Source organism: Neopsephotus bourkii, unplaced genomic scaffold (assembly GCF_033783945.1).
Source record: "Neopsephotus bourkii isolate Nb327-2 ecotype Australia unplaced genomic scaffold, CSIRO-AGI_Nbou_v1 NB_732, whole genome shotgun sequence".
Taxonomy (NCBI): Eukaryota; Metazoa; Chordata; class Aves; order Psittaciformes; family Psittacidae; genus Neopsephotus; species Neopsephotus bourkii.
This window is the reverse complement of record NW_026901230.1, coordinates 289,854-313,859: the sequence shown is the minus strand read 5'-3', so window position 1 is coordinate 313,859 and position 24,006 is coordinate 289,854. Positions and strand designations below refer to the sequence as shown.

Below are 24,006 nucleotides of genomic sequence, written 5' to 3'. Positions count from 1 at the left end.
AGCTGCTGAGGTAGAGTGAGAAGACAACCAGTTCTCCAAGCAGTGCTGTGGCAGGGCAGTGTGCCTGCAGCAGCACCATCTGATTGCACTTGGCTTTCGGGTACATTTATTGAGAAATGCAGATTTTTCTCTAAGGTCAGCAAATCTGAACTAAATCCATTTAAAGAGTCAAAACAGTAAAAATACTGGTACATAGTTGTACATCATACTTTAAACCCTGATCCCTTTTATTTTCTGCAAGGCCTGGGCCTCTAAGCCTGATGCTGGATATGGTTAGGGTGCAGACACTGTGCTCCACCTTCCCTGGTGCTGAGCTGCCAGTCAGCACCGAGGCTCCTTTGACATTATCAGCCAAGGACATTCTGTCCTGTCGCCTTGGTGAAGATGAAGGACCCAGCTGCTGGGAGCTGGGGGTGCGGTGCAGTGTGCCCTCTTTTCTGCAGGCAGAAGAGTTCTGAATTCCTATGATCTGTGACACGGACTGAATGTGTCACTTTGTGTGTGGCTGTTTATCAGTGATAAACTTCGGTCTCGGTGTTAGAATTCCCACTTGAGCTGTCAAATGAAAAAAAATGCTTAGAACAAATATTCCACATGTGTTTTTCAGAACTCTGCAACAGAGCTCTTATTCTGGGGTTTGGACAATCATTAATAATTCTGGGTTTGAAAGATGAAAGTTACGGGTTGGATCAAGTGCATTTAATAAAACTGGGCACTTTGGAGATGATAAGTAAAAGAAAATTTTCATTACTTTGACTTTGCCCTAATTATAAGCAGGCTCTTTTCCGGTAGAAAGGAAATAAAGAAATGCCCTGTTGTGACTCCAGGGGTTACAGCTAGTGTCCGGTAGCTACGGGACCACTCACACCACACAAGGCTCCGTGTGTTAAGGGTGTTTTAAGGCAGGGTATTCCTCTGCCTGCCACAGTGCTGGCTCCAGTCATGGCCTCTGCCTCCTCAAACCCACCCGGAGGAACCGCTTTGCTCAGCAGAGGAGCAGCACAGGCAGGTCCACAGTGCTTCCAAGTTTCTTGTGCTCCAACCACATTTTATTAGTAGGAAGCAATGAAGGCCAGCTTTGGTCCAAAAGTCATCTTTAATGACTTTCCAGTTCTGAACCCCAGGGAGGGTGTGGGGTTCAAGTAGTGGGTTGACTGGAGAAGCAGCCTATCATTCTCTCTTGGTGTCCATAAGCTGGCACTGACACCACAGACTTGTTCTACACAGTGAAACTCTCAGTTTGGACGTTTTTGTGGAATTGGAAGCACGGAGGGCTCCTGTGGGTTTGGAGTCAAGTACAGCCAGAACTTTACATGGTGCTTGGAGGCTCCGAATCAGCCAGGGTTGAAACAGCTGGCACGTGGCAGGGCAACACTGCAGGGAAGGAAATCACGTCTAAGCAGGCTTTGGCAAAGCCGAGTCTACCAGGAGACAGTCAGTAGTACCAAGCTCCTCTGATCCCTGCCTCCCTCTGGCAGTATTGTTATCTTTTGCAATACCTGTTTTCCATCTCCTGGAAGTTATGTTGCCTCTATTTAGCTGAACACTTAAGAGTTAGGGTCTGGCAGTGAAGGTGGTTAGAAATGGGGAGTTCTTCCTGTGATGTGGTGCCTTTTGAAATACAGGTTCTGCCAGTGGATGGAGGGTTGTTTGAGAAGCAAGCAGTTTGCCTGTATCTTACTCTGGCAGCATCTTCTGAAACAAGGAGCGGATATCAGTGGGTTCACAAAGAGAAGAAGAGACAAGAGGAAGAGTATGGGGGACTGGTCTAAGAATGCTACAATGCCTTGTTAATCGGCAGCCGATCCATCATATTAAATATCCAGCTGTCATATATTACCTTTCAAGTGAAAATGAATAACTCCCATTAAGGGCGAAATGGGTTTGAAGTCGATTCGAGACAGATTAAAGTACTGTTATGAATGTGTGTTCAGGGAGGAGGAGACGGGGGCTGTGTATAATATACTTGTCCTTACAGTTTTTAAATAATAGATGTCCCACAAATTTATGTACTGCAGGCTGCCAGGGTTCGGGGGAGGAGTAAAGGTCAGGGATGCGCTTCTCAGAGCACCACAGCCTGCCAAGGGCTTTGCAGTTGACTTCTGTGCTCATTTGCCTTTTGTGTTTTGGTGAAACAAAATCACCCTTCAGCTTGTTACAGTGTGAGGATGTCCCAGTCCCACCCCAGCACTGGCTGTAGGCAGGGTCTCTGCCACGATGGTTTTGGTGGGACCGTCAGTTGTGTGCTGTTCCCTGGCCATGTGCCGCTGCTTCCAGCACAGACCACATGTCACTTGGATTGATGGCCACAGCTTCCAGCCACCTCCAAGGCAAACATATTCTAGAGTGTTCATATGCAAAGCATTCAGTGAGCTAGGAGTATGAGTTCTGCTTTGTCGAGTCAGTCCAACTGCTCATGGAGCTGACACGTTGGCCTTCACATATGGCCCACTATTTGTGTGTCTGATGTGAATGCAGAACAAGACTTCCCATGGATGGCAACATCTAACAGGTTGTAAGCAGCCCACAGAAATAGCTCAGATTTCTCTGCTTCTAACTATAAATTACGCAGTTCCCTTACCATGAAAGATAGTCAAGAATTAATTTCTTTTGGCCAGGCATGCTTTGTAGGATGTAAGTTAGTCTACATCCTCCTCCAAGTCTTTGGTATGTGTTTGAAGCAACAGCAGCAGAGTAAATGAAGTACTGTCTTTGTCCAACTTCAGCCTTTTTGGGGATGTCCTGATATAAATCTTGTTTTGTTGCAGCGCCAGCCAGCCAGGCAGAGAAGGAGCTGACAGAGTCTCCAGCATCCTCTAAACGAATATCGTTTCCCAGCAGCTCTGAGTCGCCTCTTTCCTTTAAATGGTCAAAAACTTCAGAGGAGACCAAATCAGAGCAGGTAAGGAAGAAGAACCCAGCTTTTTGAGCATCTACAATCAGGTAATTTGTTTCATATGTGCCAAAAGCAAAGAATATAATAGGAGAAGGAGGATGAAAGGCGATAACTGGTTGTAGAAGAAGGCATCGAATTATTAAAGTCTAGCTGTAAGGAAAGAGGAAAGCAGCAGCTGTGTCAAGTGCGTGATTCATTTGTCTTGCTCTGCAGATGTATCAGTGTCCATATTGCAAGTACAGTAACACAGACGTGAATCGGCTGCGGGTGCACACCATGACCCAGCACTCAGTGCAGCCCATGCTCCGCTGCCCGCTCTGCCAGGACATGCTGAACAACAAGATCCATTTGCAGCTGCACCTCACCCATCTGCACAGTGTGTCGCCTGACTGTGTTGAGAAGCTCATCATGACGGTAAGTGCTGCATAGTCAAGCATGTCTACTGCCTTCCTAGCACAGATGAAGAGTAAAGGGGTGGCCTGACCTGCACAGGCTGACTTTGCTGTAGTGAGCAGCTCCTTCATCTGTCAGGACTCTGTCATCTAGGTTTTTTCCATCCCTCTGTGTTTTGTCACAGAGACTATTTTGTCCATGCTTAAGCACTGTGGAAACTGGCAGTATTTCAGTGTTGAGTAATTTCACTGTGAAGAGATTAGAATAAATACGATTTCCTTTAAATACTGAGGCCATTGCATGGGATCACATTTTGCACAGAAGCTTCTGGGATATGCAGTAACTGATGTGCTGCGCTGCTCCTGCTGCAGAGGGAAAGTGCTCGTGTGTTGGGCACTTCCCAAGAATGGCAGCGAGGGTGATTAAGGTAACATTACAGGAAATTAGATTCCAGGTTTCTGCCTGAAATATGATTTTAAGAACCAATAGAATAACTTCCCTTAGTAGCTTCATCTCATGGAGGGGAGATAGTCCTATTGTGCAGCCCCTGTTCTGCACTTCATTCACTTAATGAAGATCATTGTTACAGCTGTGTGAGATGAGCTGGGTACGTGAGGAGTTGCTCCATCCAGTATTACCATGGGTTTGTGGTGTAACAATTCCCTTTTCAGGGTAAGCTGAACAAGGAAGGGATACAGTGCCATTGGCCCAGGGGAACTGGAACCTTAGGGGACTTTTGAATACTAGACCTGCTGTTTTAAAGTGCTGTTTTTAAAATGTTTGGAAATGCCTGATTTAAACTCCAAATCTAAGCATAGGCATTTAAAATTCTCTAGAGTAGGAAGTTAGCCACTGAAGTGTGGAGTGAAAGTTCCCTAAAGTGTTCTGTCTTCATTTAGAGCTCAAAACTTATAACAACCCTTCTTCCGGAGCTGTTTGTCAGACAACTTTGTGTTTCTGTATGGGTTGTTGATGGCTATTGCTTGTGGCACTTCCAATGGGGAGCAGAAGCTTCGGATGGCAGATCATGGTTCAGCACAAGTATGTTTGCACCAGGCTCTTCTTGTGCCCTGCCTCCTTGTTTTAGCACTTAGCATGGGAATACTTCTCCAACACTGTCTCCAAGGAATTGAAATTCATCTGACTTGAGAGCTAGCGCTTGGTGAGAAGTAGCAAATTAACAGTGCAGTGTTCAGGTTCTCATTTTAGAGACCTGGGTTTCTGCTCTTGCTTCACACAGTGTCACTGACCCAGCATCCCTCTCTGCTGCTGGTGTACATGTGGAGCCACTGGACCTCTTCTGTGGACTAGTACGTGCTGTCGTGGTGCCGAAGTGCTCGTAACGGGTTACTGCACTCTCCAGCACTCAGGCACTTACTTCCGTAAATAACATTCTGAGTCCCAGAACATTTCTTTCATTAATTCCCTTTTCATATGTTTCACATGAGTGCGCCTTTCCATTTGCTAGTCTCAGTTCAAGATACAGGTAGAATTAAAAAGACATACTTTCAAAAACCCTTCTAAATTCACAAATGGAATGGAATGTAAGATTTTTGCACTGTTACTTGTTTGGTGTAATCTTCAAGGCAAGATTGTGTTTGCATTTAAGAACCTGTCACCAAGTATATAAAATAAGTGTTTATTCCTGTCTGTTCTTTCTCTTTGTGCTTTCTTTTTTTTCACCCTATTTCTTCTTGTTTTCCCCCTTCTTTGCCAGTTCCCAACAGTAGAGGTGAATAACACCATGTTTGTCATAGTACTAGTGTTCTTTATCAACTCCCTTCCTCTGACATCATCTGAGCAAGCATATGCAGCATTGCCCAGCATTTCTCTTACAGTTCTGTTATCTTTTCTTTCTATTACTCTCCCAGTTCTTCTGCGGCTCCTTCTTAAATGCCTTTATGCTTTTTATCTGCCTGCTTTCCTTTACCAGCTCCCTGTCCTCTCACTGTCCTTCCCTCTGTCTGGGCCCTGTTGAGGCATCCTGCACCCTGTGTGCTGCAGGGGCTGGTGGTCACCACCTCTTGACCGAGCACTCCGAACCAACCGTGAGAACTGAACATGCCCCAAGTAGGCACCACATTGTACAACCCATTGAAAAACCCAGGCTGACAGGTCTCTGAGTAACAAAATACAGGGAGATAGGGAAGAAGAGCACCAGCAGATCACTAACTCTGTGAACTGGCCATGCCCACAGGATTGAGCAGGGCACAGCTCAACTCTGCCCACCACTCATGTATCTGAATCAAGGAGCTGACCTCAGTCTCTGCAATCTGCATCCCATTTGATTCATGGTGCTTAGTCTGTAAATACCTTCTGAGGACTTGAACAAATCTTACTAGCTTCTGACAAAATTGATGGAAGACATCTTGGCCTTTTAAGAGCAGTGGACAGAAACTGAGCCCATTTCTTAGGCCAGCAAGTGTAACCGGTTTGCTAAGGGTGTGTGTTACGTTGGTGTGAAATGGTGTGTCTCTGAGCTGGGCTGTTGGCAGAACACAGTCTGGAACGGGTGCAATTGGGCTGGTCCATCTTCTCTGCCTAAGCACTCTGTGTCCTGCAGGATACAGGGCAACCACTCATTAGGAGCTGGGGACACTCCACAGAGGATGTGTCCAGTGCAACTGTAGTTCTGTGGAGGACAGTCCTCATAGGTGAGCCATCTGCTGAGCTGGAGCAGAGCCTCATCCTGCTGCTGTGGAGCACAGGGCTTCTGCTGAGGACTGTAGAGTTTGGCTTAGCCATGAAGATCATCCTCCTGCTCATTCCTGTTTTTCCACCTGGCCATTGTCACTGGCCCTGGGCAGATGTTCTCTTTGGTACCTAGAAATATATAAGGGGAGGAAGATTGCTTTTCTTGCTCCAAGTCAAATAGCATGTAGGTTGAGAAGGTGGTTCTTTTTTGCATTAAATAACAAATATTTTGAAATCACTATGGCTTCATGAAGTCATGTGGCAGAATGAAAGGTTCCTAATTTTGCTCATTTTAGTTGAGATTCCTGTCTCTATCTGACATGTGAATCAGGTCTTGGTGCCACCATGAGGGAATTGCAGTCCAGTAAATGGGAGCCAGGTCCCTTTCGACACAGCATCGTTGCGCTGGGTGTTTGGAGGAGGCTTCAGTTAATAATACCTTATCAGACGCCTTTCAGGAACCTGCAGTGTCTAATATGTCTGTTGCCATAGTAACGCTGCTTGCTTGTGCTCAGCATCCCAGAGCTGGCTGTTCCAGGCTCCATCCTTTCATATCAGCAAGCAGCCAGGCTGGCTGTCCCATGGGATGCCGAGTCCTCTCCACTGGCCAGGCCGCTGGGACTGGGGCTGCAGAGAGTGGTGAGCCACGCGAAATGCTCCCAGGTGGTGTGGAGCCCAGGGTGCACCATGGGGCAGGGGCTCCCAACACCCCCCTTCTCCTGCAGCTTCCCTTCCGTGGGGCTGGTGAATGGATATGGTCAAGTTCATTTCATGTGGCATTGCAGCCACTCCAAGCAGATGTAATCACTATCTTTCCATATAACAGCCTTTTGGCTAACCTTGGGCCTGCACTGCTTCAGCAGAGAGCCCCTTAATGAGGGTGAAGTGCAGTTCGTCGGCACAGTCGATTGACAAGACTGATGGGCTCGATCCAGGAGAAGGGACAGCTTCCCAGGAGCCTCCGGGGGCGGGAAGCTCTCCCTCCTCCCACAGCCAGCTTTATCCTTCTGCACATTCCTCTCCCATCATTTCTGTTGTCAGTTTTCTCTTCCTTGGCTTAGGACATATTCCCAGTTTCCATCTTTCTCTGTTCTCCCTTGGCCTTAAGAGTAATTCTCGCCAGTCTCTGCCATCCTTACCTTCTCCCTCTTGCCATCTATACATTTTTTCCCTCTTTCCTATTGTCTTTTCTTACTGCTCTCTCCCTTCTGCTGTCATTCAATTTTTCTCTCTCCCTCCTTCTCACCCCCTCTCACTCCCCCCTTTCCCTCTCAGTCTCTGTCTCATTCTCCATCTAGGATGAAGGTAATGAAAATAATCGGGCTTCATTAATTCTGAGCCCTGTGAGATGATAGCCATTTGGAGCCATGTTTGCCAATTAGATGGTCTAAATTAGAAGTGACCTTGGTATACTGCCATCGCTTTGCTTCTCTGAGTCTAATGAAGCTTTTCACTCCAGCACCCTCTCTCTCTCTTTGTAATGGAAATTACCTCCTTTGTCTGGTTCGGGAACCTTGCATTGCATGTGTGTTTCCCCCTGGTTGCATGGACATAGGGATAGTAATGTATCTCCTCAGACCCTTTTGAGAGATTTGCTTTTCAAAGCTGCATGATATCAGTAGTATGGGGCATTTCCAGAGGAACTGCATAGACCATCCACACCTTTGGTCACTCAGTGCGGAGGAAGGTCAGAGCAGGCAGATCGAGTGCACAAGGGGGGCTGGCTATTCACCCTGTCCAAGATTAATTCACTGAACATGCCAGGGATATCCTGGTGTCATGCCGCCAGGGCCAGCACAGGAGGGGGGTTCAGCTCAGAGCCTCCAGCCAATGCTGATAACAGTTCTGCAGTTCATCATCTTAAAGATCTCATAGATTCAGTAGTGGCAGGAGCCATGCATGTCGCTGCTGTAGGTTGTCTCCGGTGAGGAGTGGACCTGAAGGCTGTTTTCCAGACTGGTGACAGGTCTGTGGTTGTAAGGACATGTGTGATCTGCCGGGGATCCTTGTGGGGAAGGGGAGCCGGAGATGTGGCATGTACGCCCTTGGGTGTTTTGTACAGTCACTCAGTGGACCACATTGTCTGTAGAAATGGCCACCAAATTGGGGTGCCCATGTGTGTCACTGAATCTTGTCACCATAAAGAAATTTTATCTCCTTAAGGGGATCTGAATTCCATAGAAAGGGAGGGTCCTTGGAAGCAGAGAGGCTTTTCCCAATAACTTTCCATCTAGGGCAGGTAATCAGCTTCTCTGCAGTCTGCTTTAGAGGGAGGTTGCCTAGCCAGCATTCCCATCTGCAGTACAGACCAAGGGGAAATGTTTCAAAGTGGGGCACAAGAGGGACTGCCAGTCTCTGGCACAAACTTCCCCCTCCTTTGCTCTTTTCACTGCAAAGGGGGTACAGTTTAATGTTAGAGCAAAACAAGCGTGTGCAGGAGGAGGAAAGGGAGAAGCCAATCACATTTGTAGAACTTGCATCTGTAGGGCTGTTTTTCTAATAGCAATTCACAGTGATCAACACGTAGCCATTGGGAAACTGTGTTGAAGAGACACTGAAACAGGGATGGAGGATGCCAGGATTTCATGCCAGGTGTTGTCTGCTCAGGTGGGAGGGAGGTAGAGAGGACTGAACAACCGCATGCGCTAACACATGCTGTGCTCAAGATAAACACGTTCCCCTCTATCACCAGAACAGTTAATGCCATTTAAATACATGTGAAGCAGAAAATGCTGTGTTGTAGAGCACTTCTCCCTGTTTATCTGCCGGTGGCCATGGTCTGCTAAACCTTCCTGCCCCCTAGTACTCACAGCATTCGTTTATATTAAAAACAGCCACGATGTGCAAGACATTTTCTGCATGTACAAGGAAATGGTGTATCCGCGGATGGGTTTGAAGTGTAAAAGGACAAACAGTTCAAAATAGGCAGTCTGGAATCCACTGTAAATACAGAACGATTGAGATGTACAGCAGCCTCTGTCACTGTTCCTATCTGTGCTATGTGCTTAGGGGTGGTTGTGGGGATAAAGACACAGAGTCGTTCTGCCCTAAACAATGGCACAGAACGGGCAGCACTTTGAGGAGAAGCCTGAATGGTGCTTAGCAGATAGAGGACTGACGTGATCTAGTTGCTGAAGCAAGACCAGTGCCTTGTTTTCAAGGTTTCACAGAGGGCCAGCTCTCTGTGGCTGGCTGGACTGCCTGCAGTTGCCCTACATCCATATCCAGAATTTCTAGTTTCCTGCACTTTTTTCAAAGGCTTTTCTCTGTTTGCCTTTGGGGATTTTGTGCCTGTAGAAATTCAGTGCACCACAGCCTCTTTTCTTCTTCCCACCTTTTTTTTCCACCCCTTTTTTATTGTGGAGGGAGGGGTAGAAGTAGGGTGAGAACTGTGGCTATGGAGATGCAGGTAGATAAAGGTAATTACTTAAACACATATAGGGCAGGACTTATTGGTTTGGAGCCCCAGATTAAGATGCAGAGGAGCATGTGAGGTTGATGATTATATTTCGGGGAGAGTTAATTGACGGAAGGTGAAGGCAGACAAAGAACCGCTGCTTACTGCCTTCTTGAATCCCAATCAGGAATTATGATTAAAGACACGGCGAGACAACAGAGGCCTGATGAATTGGTGTCTTTTTTTTTTCTTTTTTGCCGTCATTCACACTTGATTGACTTCAACCTTTCAAGTGCAAAAGTCTCTCTTTTCCATTATTATTCATAGCCATCTGAGTTTTTCTAATTAAAGTGTATGAAAACAATTACTGATCCTTCGTACTGAGTGTGGTAGTGGGGATGGCTGCCTTACTGTAATACGTATAAAAAGCCCACAGTCTCTATAATGATGTGCAGCTGAGGTGTTAGATAATTTTATTCTTTTTCTACTCTGTTGGGGTTTTTTTTTAATTTCTACTGATTTATTTTTTGTAATTTCTAAAGATCCTAGGAAGGCGCTCTCCCTGCTGATAACGCTGAGAGGGACGTCTCCCTCTTGCCTTCCCCCCTTTACGTCCTGCTCGTCCCCCTCCTCTGAGCCCTGCTACCGGGAATTAACTGGTGACCTTTCACATCTTCCAACCCACCACCCACAGCCATCAGATGCTTCTGCTTAGAGCAAAAGATGGAATGAACATGGTGTGCTCAGCTTCCCTCCCAGTGATTTATCAGGGTCAGCTGCTCTTCCCGCAGGCACCGGTGAGACCTAGTGCTCACCCCTGTGCACCAGTTGCCCCAGTAAAGAGGGGAGCTCAGCAGCCCTCCCCATCAGGGGTCAGATGGCTGCAACCCCTCTACACCAACATCTGTTTCTGAGGTTTTTCATGGACTGTTTTTGCTTCCGTTCACTTCATGAAGCCAAGGTCTAGTCTGTGTTTGCTTGGATTTGACACGTGTATAGATAAGGAAGATTTCGTGTCCTGCACATAGGTTTACCTTCAGCTTCCCCACAGATTTGCTAATACCTCATTTGGTTCAGTCAGAGCCTTGTGGTCCTTGACTTTGCAGAAAGCAAGGTAAATGATGTGCAGATAACAGCCTCACTCTCTTCTGTAGTCCAAGGTTCAAATGCCCTCTGACAGAAGGATGGAGTGATGTTTGCTAGCATACATACCCATTTAGGAATGTTTATTTACGCCTCACTTCCCCAGCAGCCAGAGGCTGGGAGCAGAAGCACCACAAGCGTTGCAACTCAGTGTTGGTTCCTGTTCCTTCAAGTACCACAGCCCTGGTGAAAGGACAGTGCTCCCTGCGCATCAGTGGGGTGAGGCATGCAGCCACTCCAAGCTGTAGAGATGTCTTCACTTGCCACAGGCATCTAACCAGTGCTGACAGACCTGCACTGGAATACAGTGCAGATGGTGATGCTGGCGTGGGTCTGTCTGTGCAGTTGCTGCTCTGGGAGAAGGGCTGTGGGCAGCTTTTCAGGTGGTGCCAGCTACTGGTCTGGATGTTCAGAAGATTATATATTGTCTTGTGTCCAGTGCCAACCATGTGCAAATTGCTGGTGAGGTGGTTTGCATGTTCTGTGTGCGACCGGGTACACCCAAAGAAACAGTTTTCCAGAAGAAGATGAGCATGTGCATTTGACTCTTTCAAAGAGCATCTCCAGTTGAAGCACTCTCCAGCTCTTTGAAACTGTTGTTGTTCAAGCACTGTGCTAGTTATGGTGATGCAGGTTATGGACAAACACCTGAAGAGAGGTGAAGGGAGCACATCAGTCAGAGCAAGGAAGGGGTTACCAAAAGCTTTCCAGTTTGCAGACAATTTGCTTTCTTTTTAGTCTTTTCTTATTCATCCGTTCCTTTGTCACCTCTCTCCTTATTTGTACTTTTCTTTCTCATGCCCCTCGTTTTCCTGCATGGGTACACTTTGAAAACAGTGCTGCAATGCTCCCTAGTTCAAGATTACAGTGTACTTTACGAGGTATGATTTAATTAGGGGCCTTATTATGTTTTCAGCAGCTTAAGGTGGGCCTTTCAACTTATCTACCTAATTGGTTGCACAAGAAGTTTCACAGCCCATGACAAAACATTGTCAGTGATCAAAGTCTGAATTCTACATAAAGGAAAAATATTAATAATAAGATTATTCTTCAAGTGTGCACTGCTAATTATGTCCAGAATGTAACTGTAGAAACACTTTTGACTGATGGGAGCTTTGTCTAATAAATGTGAATCTTCAGTGAGCCATGAAAAGTGACGCCTCTGACTTTACAATTGTGGTGTCTAATTTTGCCACTGAAGATGTGTAAAATATTTTCCTGTGTTTCTCTTCTCCCCACATCCTTTCTTCCCTTTCTCCAGGTGACAACACCTGAGGTGATGATGCCCAGCAGTATGTTTCTCCCAGCAGCCGCTCCAGAAAAAGATGGGAACTCTGCTGCAGAGGAGCTGGGGAAGCAGCATGGTGAGTGCTGGTCACTGAGGTCCATGAGTCCTACCACTCCCTCAGCTTCCATCACCTCATCAGGGGATGTATCTGGGGATATCTTCAAATGGATGAATTTCATATGCCCAGCTGTCTCCTGAAAACCACAGTGGGACAGTGCCCAGCAGGGCCATCTTCCTTCATCTGTGCCACAGTCTTGTGCCTCAGGAGTTCCCATGGCAGGGCAGCTCAGAGCTGAGGAACACAGGTCACCAGTGTGGCTATTCATATAGAAGTGGTGTTGAATCCTTGCAAAGGAAGGACCAGATGAGAGTGGTGAAAAGCAGAGGTAGTGGAGGGCTGAGGGGATCCAAATAGAAATGCCAAAGGTGGCAGCTGCTGGCTGGAGACTGTGTTGCCATATCTGCTGTACCTGCTCCGCTGCCATCACAGCTCAGTACAGTGTCTGGGCATACTGTCTGAGGAGCTTTGAACTGCTGAAGTCCTTCTCCAGCCCAAATCTCAGCCTTTTTCATTGCCATGCTTCATCATGTAAGCATGGCTGTAAATCCATGGCTATTTAGTCCTGGCTTTTTTGTGTGATATGAGAGCATCCCAAGAACATAGCTCTGCATGGGCGGAAGAGTCTGGTGTCAGACCTGGCAGGGAAGCAATGCCTGTCTTCCTTCTGTGCCCTCCTGGAAGTTCTGTAAGGAATCAGGGAATGAACACAGTGTCATTTCCTTTCAGACAGAGAGTCCTGAGGCAGCTAATGCTGTCCTGGGCAAGGGGATCTTTTTTTGGCCTCTCCCCATATCACACTTTACTCCAGCAGGACTGTGCTCTTAGACCCTGGATAAGTGGCAGTGCACTGAGTGCTTGTTCCTTCTTCTCCCATCTTCCCTCAAACAGCACCCTTTGAGCTGCTGCCAGAAGGACCCACATTTCATTCCTCTTGTTTCTAGCTTTGGTAGGACCAAGACTCAAATACTGCATTCAGTCTGATGAACTTCCTTATTGGAAAATAGGCAGAACATCAAAGCAAAACAGCAAACACGCACAGGTGGCCGAATGCCCTTCACTTAAAAGGAAGCATTAAAGGTGATAAATTCAGTAAGAAAATGTGTGTGTGTGTGAACAATTTCCACATACTCAAAGTGGGCGAAGCAAAGTAAATTGTGTAGGTTTATGCAGTGGGCCATGATGAGGATAATGGGCTGTTGTTAAAATAAATGAATGAAGATAGAGGAGAAGTGTTAGAAATACCTATCATTTGCAGAGAAAACACATGGACATGTTAAGAACAAAAGAGAGGGCACTGATTGTCCCTCTGTGCTGGTGTAATTGTCAGGTTTGCTCTCATTCTGTTTTCACAGAGATCCCTGAGGACTCGGGAAAGGGTCTTCTGCCATTGGACAGCACAGAGCACACCGGAGATCCCAAGCCGGTTCTGTCTGATCCAAGCTCTGCCAGGGAGGACTCCAGCTTCCTCTGCTGGAAGAAAGGCTGCAACCAGGTGTTCAAGAGCTCGGCAGCCCTGCAGACACACTTCAATGAGGTCCATGCAAAGCGGCCTCAGCTGCCGGTGTCCGATCGCCATGTCTACAAGTACCGCTGTAACCAGTGCAGCCTGGCATTCAAAACCATTGAGAAGCTGCAGCTTCATTCCCAGTACCATGTCATCCGGGCAGCCACCATGTGCTGCCTCTGCCAGCGCAGCTTCCGAACCTTCCAGGCCCTGAAGAAGCACCTGGAAACCAGCCATCTGGAGCTGAGTGAGGCTGACATTCAGCAGCTCTATGGTGGTCTTTTGGTCAATGGGGACCTCCTTGCGATGGGCGATCCTTCGCTTGCAGAAGATCACACTATCATAGTCGAGGAAGATAAGGAGGAGGAGAGCGACTTGGAAGATAAGCAGAGCCCAACAGGTAGTGATTCAGGGTCAGTGCAAGAGGACTCTGGCTCAGAACCAAAAAGGGCCTTACCCTTCAGAAAGGGCCCTAACTTCACTATGGAGAAATTCCTAGATCCGTCTCGCCCGTACAAGTGCACAGTCTGCAAAGAATCTTTCACGCAAAAGAACATTCTCCTGGTCCATTACAATTCAGTTTCTCACCTGCATAAACTGAAAAGAGCCCTCCAAGAGTCTGCTACAGGGCAGCCTGAACCGACCAGCAGCCCAGACAACAAGCCTTTTAAGTGTAACACCTGCAACGTGGCCTACAGTCAGAGCTCAACCTTGGAGATCCATATGAGGTCTGTCCTGCACCAAACCAAGGCTCGCGCTGCCAAACTGGAAGCGGCTGGGGGCAGCGGCAGCAGTAATGGAGCTGGCAGCAGCAGCAGCAGTCTTTCTTTGGGTTCATCCACACCAAGTCCAGTGAACGCTACCAACAGTAATACTTTTACAGCCACCAACACAAGTAATTCGGGCCCAGTTCCCATTCCCAGCCTGCTCAACCAGGTATCCAGTGACAACATGGGAATTCCTACATTAGGTAACCCTGTAAGCGCTAGTAGCTCCTCTGCTTCGGAGCCCAAAGAGGTAAACCGAAAGAAGTTGGCAGACATGATTGCATCCAGGCAGCAGCAGCAGCAGCAGCAGCAGCAGCAGCAAGCTCAAACCCTGGCCCAGGCTCAGGCCCAAGTCCAAGCCCATCTGCAACAAGAACTGCAGCAGCAGGCTGCTCTTCTGCAGTCCCAGCTCTTCAACCCAGCACTTTTGCCGCACTTTCCAATGACCACTGAGACCCTTCTGCAGCTTCAGCAACAGCAGCATCTTTTGTTTCCTTTCTACATCCCTAGTGCCGAGTTCCAGCTCAATCCAGAAGTTAGTTTGCCTGTCACCAGTGGTGCGCTGACATTGACTGGTACAGGTCAGAGTTTGCTGGAGGACCTGAAGGCTCAAGTTCAGATCTCTCAGCAGAGCCATCCACAGCTCTTACAGCAGCAGCAAGGCCAGCTCTCCTTGTCACAACCTCACTCCGTCCTTATACAGAAGAGCCAGCACCCTGAGAAGAAGAATAAACCCGTACTGAAGGAGAAAGAAAAAGAAGTCCCAAGGGAAAGGGAAAGTGCAGAGAGGGGAGACAGTAATGTAGCATCTAAAGAGTCTCTACCTGATAACTTAAAGCCCAAAGAGAAGAAGGACTTTGTACCAGGTGGTAGTTCAGAGCCTTCCTTACTGCCGCCACGTATTGCCTCTGATGCAAGAGGGAATGCCACAAAAGCCTTGCTTGAAAACTTTGGCTTTGAGCTTGTCATTCAGTATAATGAGAACAAGCAGAAGGTGCAGAAGAAAAATGGGAAGACAGAGCAAGGTGAGAACTTGGAAAAGCTCGAGTGTGACACATGTGGCAAGTTCTTTTCAAACATCCTCATCCTGAAGAGCCACCAAGAGCATGTTCACCAACATTACTTTCCCTTCAAGCAGTTAGAGAGATTTGCCAAACAATACAGAGAACACTATGACAAACTCTACCCACTGCGGCCTCAGACCCCAGAGCCACCACCACCACCTCCTCCACCACCACCTCCACTTCCTCCAGCACCGCCTCAGCCGGCTTCAACTCCTACCATCCCTACGTCTGCCCCACCGATCACCTCTCCTACGATCGCACCAGCCCAGACATCTGTGCCACTCACCCAGCTCTCCATGCCAATGGAGCTCCCCATCTTTTCACCACTGATGATGCAAACCATGCCACTACAGACGTTACCTGCACAGCTGCCACCCCAGCTGGGTCCTGTAGACCCTTTGCCTGCCGACTTGGCCCAATTGTACCAGCATCAGCTCAACCCTAGCCTTCTCCAGCAGCAGCAGAACAAGAGGCCACGGACGCGGATCACCGACGACCAACTCAGAGTCCTTCGGCAGTATTTTGATATTAACAATTCCCCAAGTGAGGAACAGATCAAAGAGATGGCGGACAAATCTGGACTGCCTCAGAAAGTGATCAAGCACTGGTTCAGAAACACTCTTTTCAAAGAACGCCAGCGCAACAAGGATTCCCCATACAATTTCAGTAATCCTCCCATTACCAGCCTGGAAGAACTGAAGATTGACTCACGACCTCCTTCTCCAGAACCTCAAAAGCAGGAGTACTGGGGAAGCAAGCGGTCCTCCCGGACACGCTTTACTGACTACCAACTCAGAGTCCTGCAGGACTTCTTTGATGCTAATGCTTATCCAAAGGATGATGAATTTGAGCAGCTTTCTAACTTGCTGAACCTCCCAACGCGTGTTATAGTGGTGTGGTTTCAGAATGCCCGTCAGAAGGCTAGGAAAAACTATGAGAATCAGGGAGAAGGCAAAGATGGGGAACGACGGGAGCTTACAAATGACAGGTATATTAGAACAAGCAACTTGAACTACCAGTGCAAAAAGTGCAGTCTCGTCTTTCAGCGCATTTTTGATCTCATTAAACATCAGAAAAAGCTTTGTTACAAAGATGAGGATGAGGATGGACAGGATGATAGCCAGAATGAAGACTCTATGGATGCAATGGAGCTCTTAACTCCAACCAGTTCCTCCTGCAGCACACCAATGCCCTCACAAGCTTACAGCACACCTACATCTTCAGCCAATGCAACCTCCTCAGCTTTTCTGCAGCTCACAGCAGAGGCAGATGATTCCTCCACCTATAGTTCTAAAATAGAAACTACAGAAGAGAAACCAAAGCAGTCTGAACCTCCAAGTACACAGCAAAACCAAACTCAAGAGAAGCAAATGCAACCAAAGCAAGAGTCTCAACAGCAACAGGACCAAGGAGAACAAAAGACAAGTTCAGCACACCAAAAGATTTCACAGTTATCCTCCCCTTCTTCACTGCAACAGCCACCTCCCCCTCCTCAGCCCCCTCAGTGCTCCTTGTCACAGTCAAGCCCAAGTCCATCTCAGCTCTCGCATCTCTCCCTCAAACCCATTCACACATCCACCCCTCAACAGCTGGCAAACCTACCTCCTCAGCTAATCCCATACCAGTGTGACCAGTGTAAGCTAGCATTTCCTTCCTTTGAGCATTGGCAGGAGCATCAGCAGCTTCATTTTCTGAGCGCACAGAACCAGTTTATCCACCCCCCATTCCTGGACAGAACCCTGGATATGCCCTTCATGCTTTTTGATCCCAGTAATCCACTACTTGCGAGCCAGCTGCTATCTGGGGCATTACCACAAATTCCAGCAAGCTCAGCCACTTCGCCATCAACTCCAACATCCACAATGAACACACTGAAGAGAAAGCTGGAGGAAAAGGCCAGTGCAAGTCCTGGAGAAAATGACAGTGGGACTGGAGGAGAAGAACCACAAAGGGATAAACGTCTAAGGACTACCATTACCCCAGAGCAGCTGGAAATTCTTTATCAGAAGTACTTGCTCGACTCCAACCCAACGCGGAAAATGTTGGATCACATTGCTCATGAAGTGGGCTTGAAGAAACGTGTGGTGCAAGTTTGGTTTCAGAACACACGTGCACGGGAAAGGAAGGGGCAGTTCAGAGCTGTAGGGCCTGCCCAAGCCCATAGACGGTGCCCCTTCTGCCGAGCTCTCTTTAAAGCAAAGACAGCTCTGGAAGCTCATATCCGTTCCCGTCACTGGCATGAGGCCAAGAGAGCTGGGTACAACTTGACATTGTCTGCTATGCTCTTGGATTGTGATGGGGGACTACAGATGAAGGGAGACATCTTTGATGGAGGAAGCTTTTCCCACATGCCACCAACAAGCAGTGATGGACATAGTGTTCCTCTCTCCCCAGTGAACAAGAGCATGGAGCTGTCACCTCGAACTCTGCTGAGTCCATCCTCCATTAAGGTTGAAGGGATGGAAGACTTTGAGAGTCCCTCCATGTCCTCAGTCAATCTGAGCTTTGACCAAACAAAGCTGGACAATGATGACTGCTCTTCTGTCAACACTGCAATCACAGACACTACAACAGGAGATGAAGGGAATGCAGACAATGATAGTGCCACAGGGATTGCAACTGAAACCAAATCAACATCAGGACCCAGTGAGGGTCTCACAAAAGCTGCCATGATAGCAATGTCTGAATATGAAGATCGGCTGTCTTCTGGCCTGGTCAGCCCAGCTCCCAGCTTTTACAGCAAGGAGTATGATAATGAAGGTACTGTGGACTATAGTGAAACATCCAGCCTTGCAGACCCCTGCTCACCGAACCCTGGTGCAAGTGGTTCAGCCAGCAAGTCTGGAGAGAGTGGGGATCGTCCTGGGCAGAAACGCTTTCGCACTCAGATGACTAATCTCCAACTAAAAGTTCTTAAGTCATGCTTTAATGACTACAGGACACCTACCATGCTGGAGTGTGAGGTCCTGGGCAATGACATTGGACTGCCAAAGAGAGTTGTTCAGGTCTGGTTCCAGAATGCTAGGGCGAAGGAGAAGAAGTCCAAACTCAGCATGGCCAAGCATTTTGGTATAAACCAAACAAGTTACGAGGGACCCAAAACAGAGTGCACTTTGTGTGGCATCAAGTACAGCGCTCGACTGTCTGTACGTGACCATATCTTCTCTCAACAGCATATCTCCAAAGTTAAAGAAACCATTGGAAGCCAGTTGGATAAGGAAAAGGAGTATTTTGACCCAGCTACTGTACGCCAGTTGATGGCTCAACAGGAGCTGGACCGGATCAAAAAAGCCAATGAGGTTCTTGGTCTGGCAGCTCAACAGCAGGGCATGTTTGATAACACCCCTCTGCAAGCTCTTAACCTTCCTGCTGCATACCCAGCACTACAGGGCATCCCTCCAGTCTTGCTCCCAGGCCTCAACAGCCCATCCTTACCAGGCTTCACTCCATCCAACACAGGTGGGTATGGATATTATCACACTGCTCAGAGACACAGCTTAACTTGACACATCTTTAGCACAAGCAGACGTTCTCTTGAGGAATGGCTGGTACCTGGCCCTTTAGTGGAGCATATTTACTTGACATCGAATGAGCAATAGGTATTTTATATTTTAATTCCTGAATGTGGGTTTTCTAGCCAAGTCTGAAACAGACCAAGATGTAGCCATTTTGTGTATCTCTTTTTCCTTAGCACAGCCTAAAAATGCTGAAGCACCTTTGAAGAAATGAAGAATAAAGGATTTATCAAACGGAACAGGAAAAGGGCTAATGTGCTGAATGCATTGTTCATTATAGCTTTTGTTTTGCTATTAAATTCAGTTTATGTAATGGCGTCCCAAATTTCCACTAATTGTGAACTCTTTCTAGGCAAAAGTGTGATGTGCCTGGTAGCACTGGTGACAGACTCCTGGACCATCTTAATGTAATATCCTTATGGTGACCTCCAGGACTAATCCCAGTGCAGCTGTGGGTTGGTTTCTGAGTCATGGCTGGATAAAACCTGAAAGTACCTTCTTAACCAACAGTGGTGTAGTCATGGGTCATGTCTACTTTGTATTTCAGTAACATTTTTTTTCAACAATACTTCATAAAAATAAAATTTGGCAGAGTCCTTTGGGTGGCCTAATCCCAGATAATGGACTTTGTTTTTTTGAGGACATACCTTTTCTGTATACCTGGTAAATGCATGGAGTGTGTAAGATCTGTAGCAAACACTGGCGGTGGAAGATACTGCTCAGTAGACTAGCAGTGGCCTAGAAAACATGATCCAAGAGCCTTGTTTACTGCCTGCTACATCAGTGGGATCCCAGGAACATGGCTGTGTCTGAATTTCACTCGTAACAGAATAATCGGTGTTCTCTCCCAGGCTTACTTCCACTTGGAATAATTCCCTGTTACTTCTGATGATCCTTTTTCAAGTTAACTTTCACCAGGGGTGATTTACATTTACAGAGATATACCGAGTCCAGTGTCTTGTCTCCAGAACAGGCTTAGTCTGTCTCGGGTTGGAAAGCCTGTGGCACCGTAACACCTGGTGCAGTTACACCAGATGCCACTGTGCATCCTTGTTTTCTGCCCTGCAGCTGTACAGGTCTGCCTTTATTAGAAATAATAATGATACAAGAGTTCTCAAGAACAAGGGTTCTCCAGGTTTGGAAACAGGAGGCAAGGTGTTGGTGGCTTCAAGAGAAGCACCTGGTTAAAGAATGGAAATTGGGGCCATGATTTTAACGATCTCTGATACAGATGTGGGACTGAGCTGACTTTTATCAAAAAGTAAAAGCCTGATTGACATTCACTTTTGTTCTTTTTTGCTTGATAAAGCAACCTGTCTTTGCATATTCTTAAAAATCATGTTTTCTGAAGTAACTTTATCTTATTGTACTAAACTGATTGGCTAATAATGAGTTGTAATCCATAGTGTGTAGCCTAAATAGGATCTGAGCATCTTCCCAGCTCCTTAATCGGAAACTCAGTCTACAGAAAGACTTTCTGATGCTTTTATTCAGCAGCCTGACTCTGAAGTTCCTTTTTCAACAGATTGAAAAACTCAGTGCAGATGTTGCCAGGTAACATGGTTGTATCATGTTAATAAAATAGCTGTCTTCTTTTGTCATCCAGGAGGTAAATCTTCAGATAAGCAAATCAAAGACTTAGACAAAAGGCTGGTAGCCAGTGTGAGCTACATGGAGCTTGAGCAGCTCATCTGGCATTCACAGCAGGACTGGCTACTGAGCTGCTCACTGTAAATCACATCACTAGCACCTGAAGTGTGTCCGTGGTGTAACACACTTTAGGTGTAACACCCTAAAGAGAGCACTAGAAACCCGTGAGTCAAAACTGACATCCTTCTCTCCCCTTAGAGGTGGCTGTGTTCACCTTTTTTCTCCATTGCTGCTTGTCTCTGAAGTATCTTTGGTTGACAAATGAAGAACAGTTAAATTTCACTGTATTTTGGGGGCTCTGAAAAAGCTTTCTGCTGGGAGTTAGGGCCGCTGTGAGGCTTTTCACATAGTTATACAAGTCTTCCCATGACCCCAAAGCAAAGTAAAATTATTCTTGACTACAGTTGAGGGATAGGTCATTGTAATTAAACCATTTTTAAAAACAGTTGCTGTTAGAAAATCTTCTGTTTGGGGCTGCTGCCCATTTTTTGCTTTTTTAGTCTAATCTTAGCTGCACATCCCAAGGGCATCTTTCAATGCCAGGACTTTTTCATGTGATACTTCTGTTATTGCCTAAGGTCTTGTTTCAGAAGCCAGAACCAGACGAAGAGAATCTCTTTGGCAAATTGTATTGTCAGCCTATCATAGATAGCTCTGTGCTGTTTACCTAATACTCCAAATTTGTAACAAGATCTAAAATTACTTTTTTGCACTTCAATCTATATTGTTGCTTTTATTTTCCTCCAAAGACCAGTATGTGTCCTGGGGAGATGGGGCTACGTACTATGAATGTTAAAAGCAATCAGTGACTGCCTTGACAGGACTAAGCTATTTAGAAAGTCAAACAAACAGTTTGTGGCCTTTAGATAAAGCTCCAAAGGTCAGGCCATCTCGGCTCAAAGCCTGTCGAAGCAGATAAGGCTGTGCATCCAGGAATGTTATGAATTAGCTGCTGCTCCCACACTTGAACCTTTCGGGGAGCGTTCAGCTAGGGTACATCAGTTTCAATGGCATCTATCCATAATATGCCCTTATCTGAAATCTACAAGGCTGCTGTGTGGAGGCTCACTTCATACACTTCATACCGTCACAAATCACTGTTGTCTTGATACTGCATCAGGAGCAGATGCAGGTTTCTGATGGGCTTTGCATCAGCCATGGCTGAACTCTTGGCCGCCCTGCTCCCAGCCCTCTGGTGGGTCCTGCAACAGTCCAGCCCCTGAAGATTGTTGGCCCCAGCCCCTAGCTGTGTTTGAGTCCCTTTACACTGCCTTTGCAGGGCGAAGGAGCCCTGTAGCAGCTGGATTTCCCTGCCAGGAATCACTGCCTGCCCTGTTCACAGCAATGGCCCTGCTGGCATGGTTCCCTTCCTATTTTTGCTGTTGAGAAAATGGGTGGACTTCACATTACACCATTAATCCATCTCCTCTGTGTGGAAGCATCATGACCCTTTTAATTCCACCCAAACACGATGTTCATGCCCTGGGGTTTGTCTGAATACCACACAAACTCTGAGATAATTACCCAGAAGCTGAGCACCCAAAGCCTCTTACACTGGAAAGAAGTGTTTCATCAGAGGTTTGTGGATTGGTGAGCATCATCCAGCATCATCCTTATAAGGACAAACTAGATTTAGTCTGTTAGGTCCTCTCCAGTTGCTGTGAGCAGGGTATTTTAATCTGTGAAGATTGTAATGAGACTGACAGTATCTAGTGTTGTGGCATCCAGCCTTGTACCTTCTTCTTGCTGGAGTTCTTTGGCCAAGGGACCAGTTACTGCAGATGTAGGAAAAGCGCCCATCCATGACATCAGCTCTTAATCATTTGGGAATTGCAGAGGGGTCAATAAAGCAACAGCTCTGCTGAGCATACCAGGTTGCTGGTGGGATGCAGCTGGTGATGAGGACTGACAAGCACATCCCCACGGCACAGGGCGTGGGGGACTGGGGAGAGGAGTGGTTGTCACACCTTGTGCTTTCTGCCTGCCCAGCACCAAGTGATTGCTTACCTCTCTCTCCTCCTTGCAGCTTTAACTTCTCCCAAACCCAACCTGATGGGTCTGCCCAGCACAAGCGTCCCTTCGCCTGGCCTCCCGACCTCTGGATTACCAAATAAGCAGCCCCCGGCCACTCTGAGCTCGCTCACCCCAGCACAAGCCACTGCAGCCGTGGCCCCGCAGCAGCCGCCAGCAACGACGCCGCAGCCGCAGCAGACACCCCAGCCACAGCGTAAGGAGAAGGAGAGTGAGAAGGCAAAAGAGAAGGAGAAGGCACCCAAGGGGAAGGCGGAGCCCCTGCCAGGGCCCAAAAAGGAGAAGGGGGAGGCAGCGGTGGGTGCCATTTCAGCCCCACTACCCACCATGGAGTACGCTGTGGAGCCCACCCAGCTCCAGGCGCTGCAGGCCGCCCTGAATTCAGACCCCACCACCTTGCTAACGAGCCAGTTCCTTCCTTACTTCGTCCCCGGCTTTTCCCCCTACTATGCCCCGCAGATCCCCGGCGCCCTGCAGAGTGGGTACCTGCAGCCCATGTACGGGATGGAGGGGCTCTTCCCTTACAGCCCAGCGCTGTCACAGGCACTGCTGGGGCTGTCCCCCGGCTCCCTGCTGCAGCAGTACCAGCAATACCAGCAGAGTCTGCAGGAGACATTGCAGCAGCAGCAGCAGCAGCAACGGCAGGCGCAGCAGCAGCAGCAGCAGCAGAAAGTGCAGCAGCCCAAAGGAAGCCAAACCCCCGTCCCCGCGGGGGCTGCCACCCCGGACAAAGACCCTGCCAAAGAACCCCCCAAGCAAGAAGAGCAAAAGAATGCACCCCGCGAGGTGTCCCCCCTCCTGCCCAAACCCCAAGAAGAGCCTGAAGCAGAAGGCAAGGGCGCAGACTCCCTCTGCGACCCCTTCATTGTCCCGAAGGTGCAGTACAAGCTGGTCTGCCGCAAGTGCCAGGCGGGCTTCAGCGACCAGGAGGCGGCCAGCGACCACCTGAAGTCCCTCTGCTTCTTCGGCCAGTCCATGGCGAACCTGCAAGAGATGGTGCTTCACGTGCCCACCGGCAGCAGCCAGGGCAGCGGCTCGTACCAGTGCGTGGCGTGCGAGAGCACAGTGTGTGGGGACGAAGCCCTCAGTCAGCATCTCGAGTCAGCCCCGCACAAACACCGAACAATCACAAGAGCAGCAAGAAACGCCAAAGAGCACCCCAGTCTATTACCTCACTCTGCCTGCCCCCCCGACCCCAGCACCGCATCTACCTCGCAGTCGGCCGCTCACTCAAATGACAGCCCCCCGCCCCCCCGGGCCCCCCCGGCTTCCCCCCACGCCGCCAGAAAGCCCTGGCCCCCGGCAGCCCCCCGCGCCCCGCCGGGGAAGCCACCGCCGCCGCCTTTCCCTCCTCTCTCCTCATCTTCAACGGTTACCTCAAGTTCATGCAGCACCTCAGGGGTTCAGCCCTCGATGCCAACAGACGACTATTCGGAGGAGTCTGACACGGATCTTAGCCAAAAGTCAGATGGACCGGCGAGCCCGGCGGAGGGGCCCCGGGACCCCGGCTGCCCTAAGGACAGTGGTCTAGCTAGTGTAGGAATGGACACCTTCAGATTGTAAGCTTTGAAGATGAACAATGAAAATGAATTTAAATGAAAAA

At 48.1% G+C, this 24,006-nt stretch overlaps 1 protein-coding gene across 1 annotated transcript; it reads left to right on the top strand.

The window, feature by feature from the left end:
* Positions 1-1,440: 1,440 nt before the first annotated feature.
* Positions 1,441-24,006, top strand: ZFHX3 (zinc finger homeobox 3). Its single transcript, XM_061354374.1, has 5 exons — positions 1,441-2,902; positions 3,110-3,310; positions 11,785-11,887; positions 13,225-18,666; positions 22,399-24,006. Exons 2-5 carry the CDS (start codon positions 3,110-3,112, stop codon positions 23,964-23,966), a joined length of 7,314 nt encoding a protein of 2,437 aa, XP_061210358.1. The 5' UTR covers positions 1,441-2,902; the 3' UTR covers positions 23,967-24,006.

Excerpts from the sequence above, each read along its gene's own strand:
- ZFHX3 (XM_061354374.1), top strand. The coding sequence starts at position 3,110 with ATGTATCAGTGTCCATATTGCAAGTACAGTAACACAGACGTGAATCGG. Across the intron at positions 11,888-13,224 it reads GGAGCTGGGGAAGCAGCATG|AGATCCCTGAGGACTCGGGA; the intron begins GTGAGTGCTGGT and ends CTGTTTTCACAG. Across the intron at positions 18,667-22,398 it reads CTTCACTCCATCCAACACAG|CTTTAACTTCTCCCAAACCC; the intron begins GTGGGTATGGAT and ends TCCTCCTTGCAG.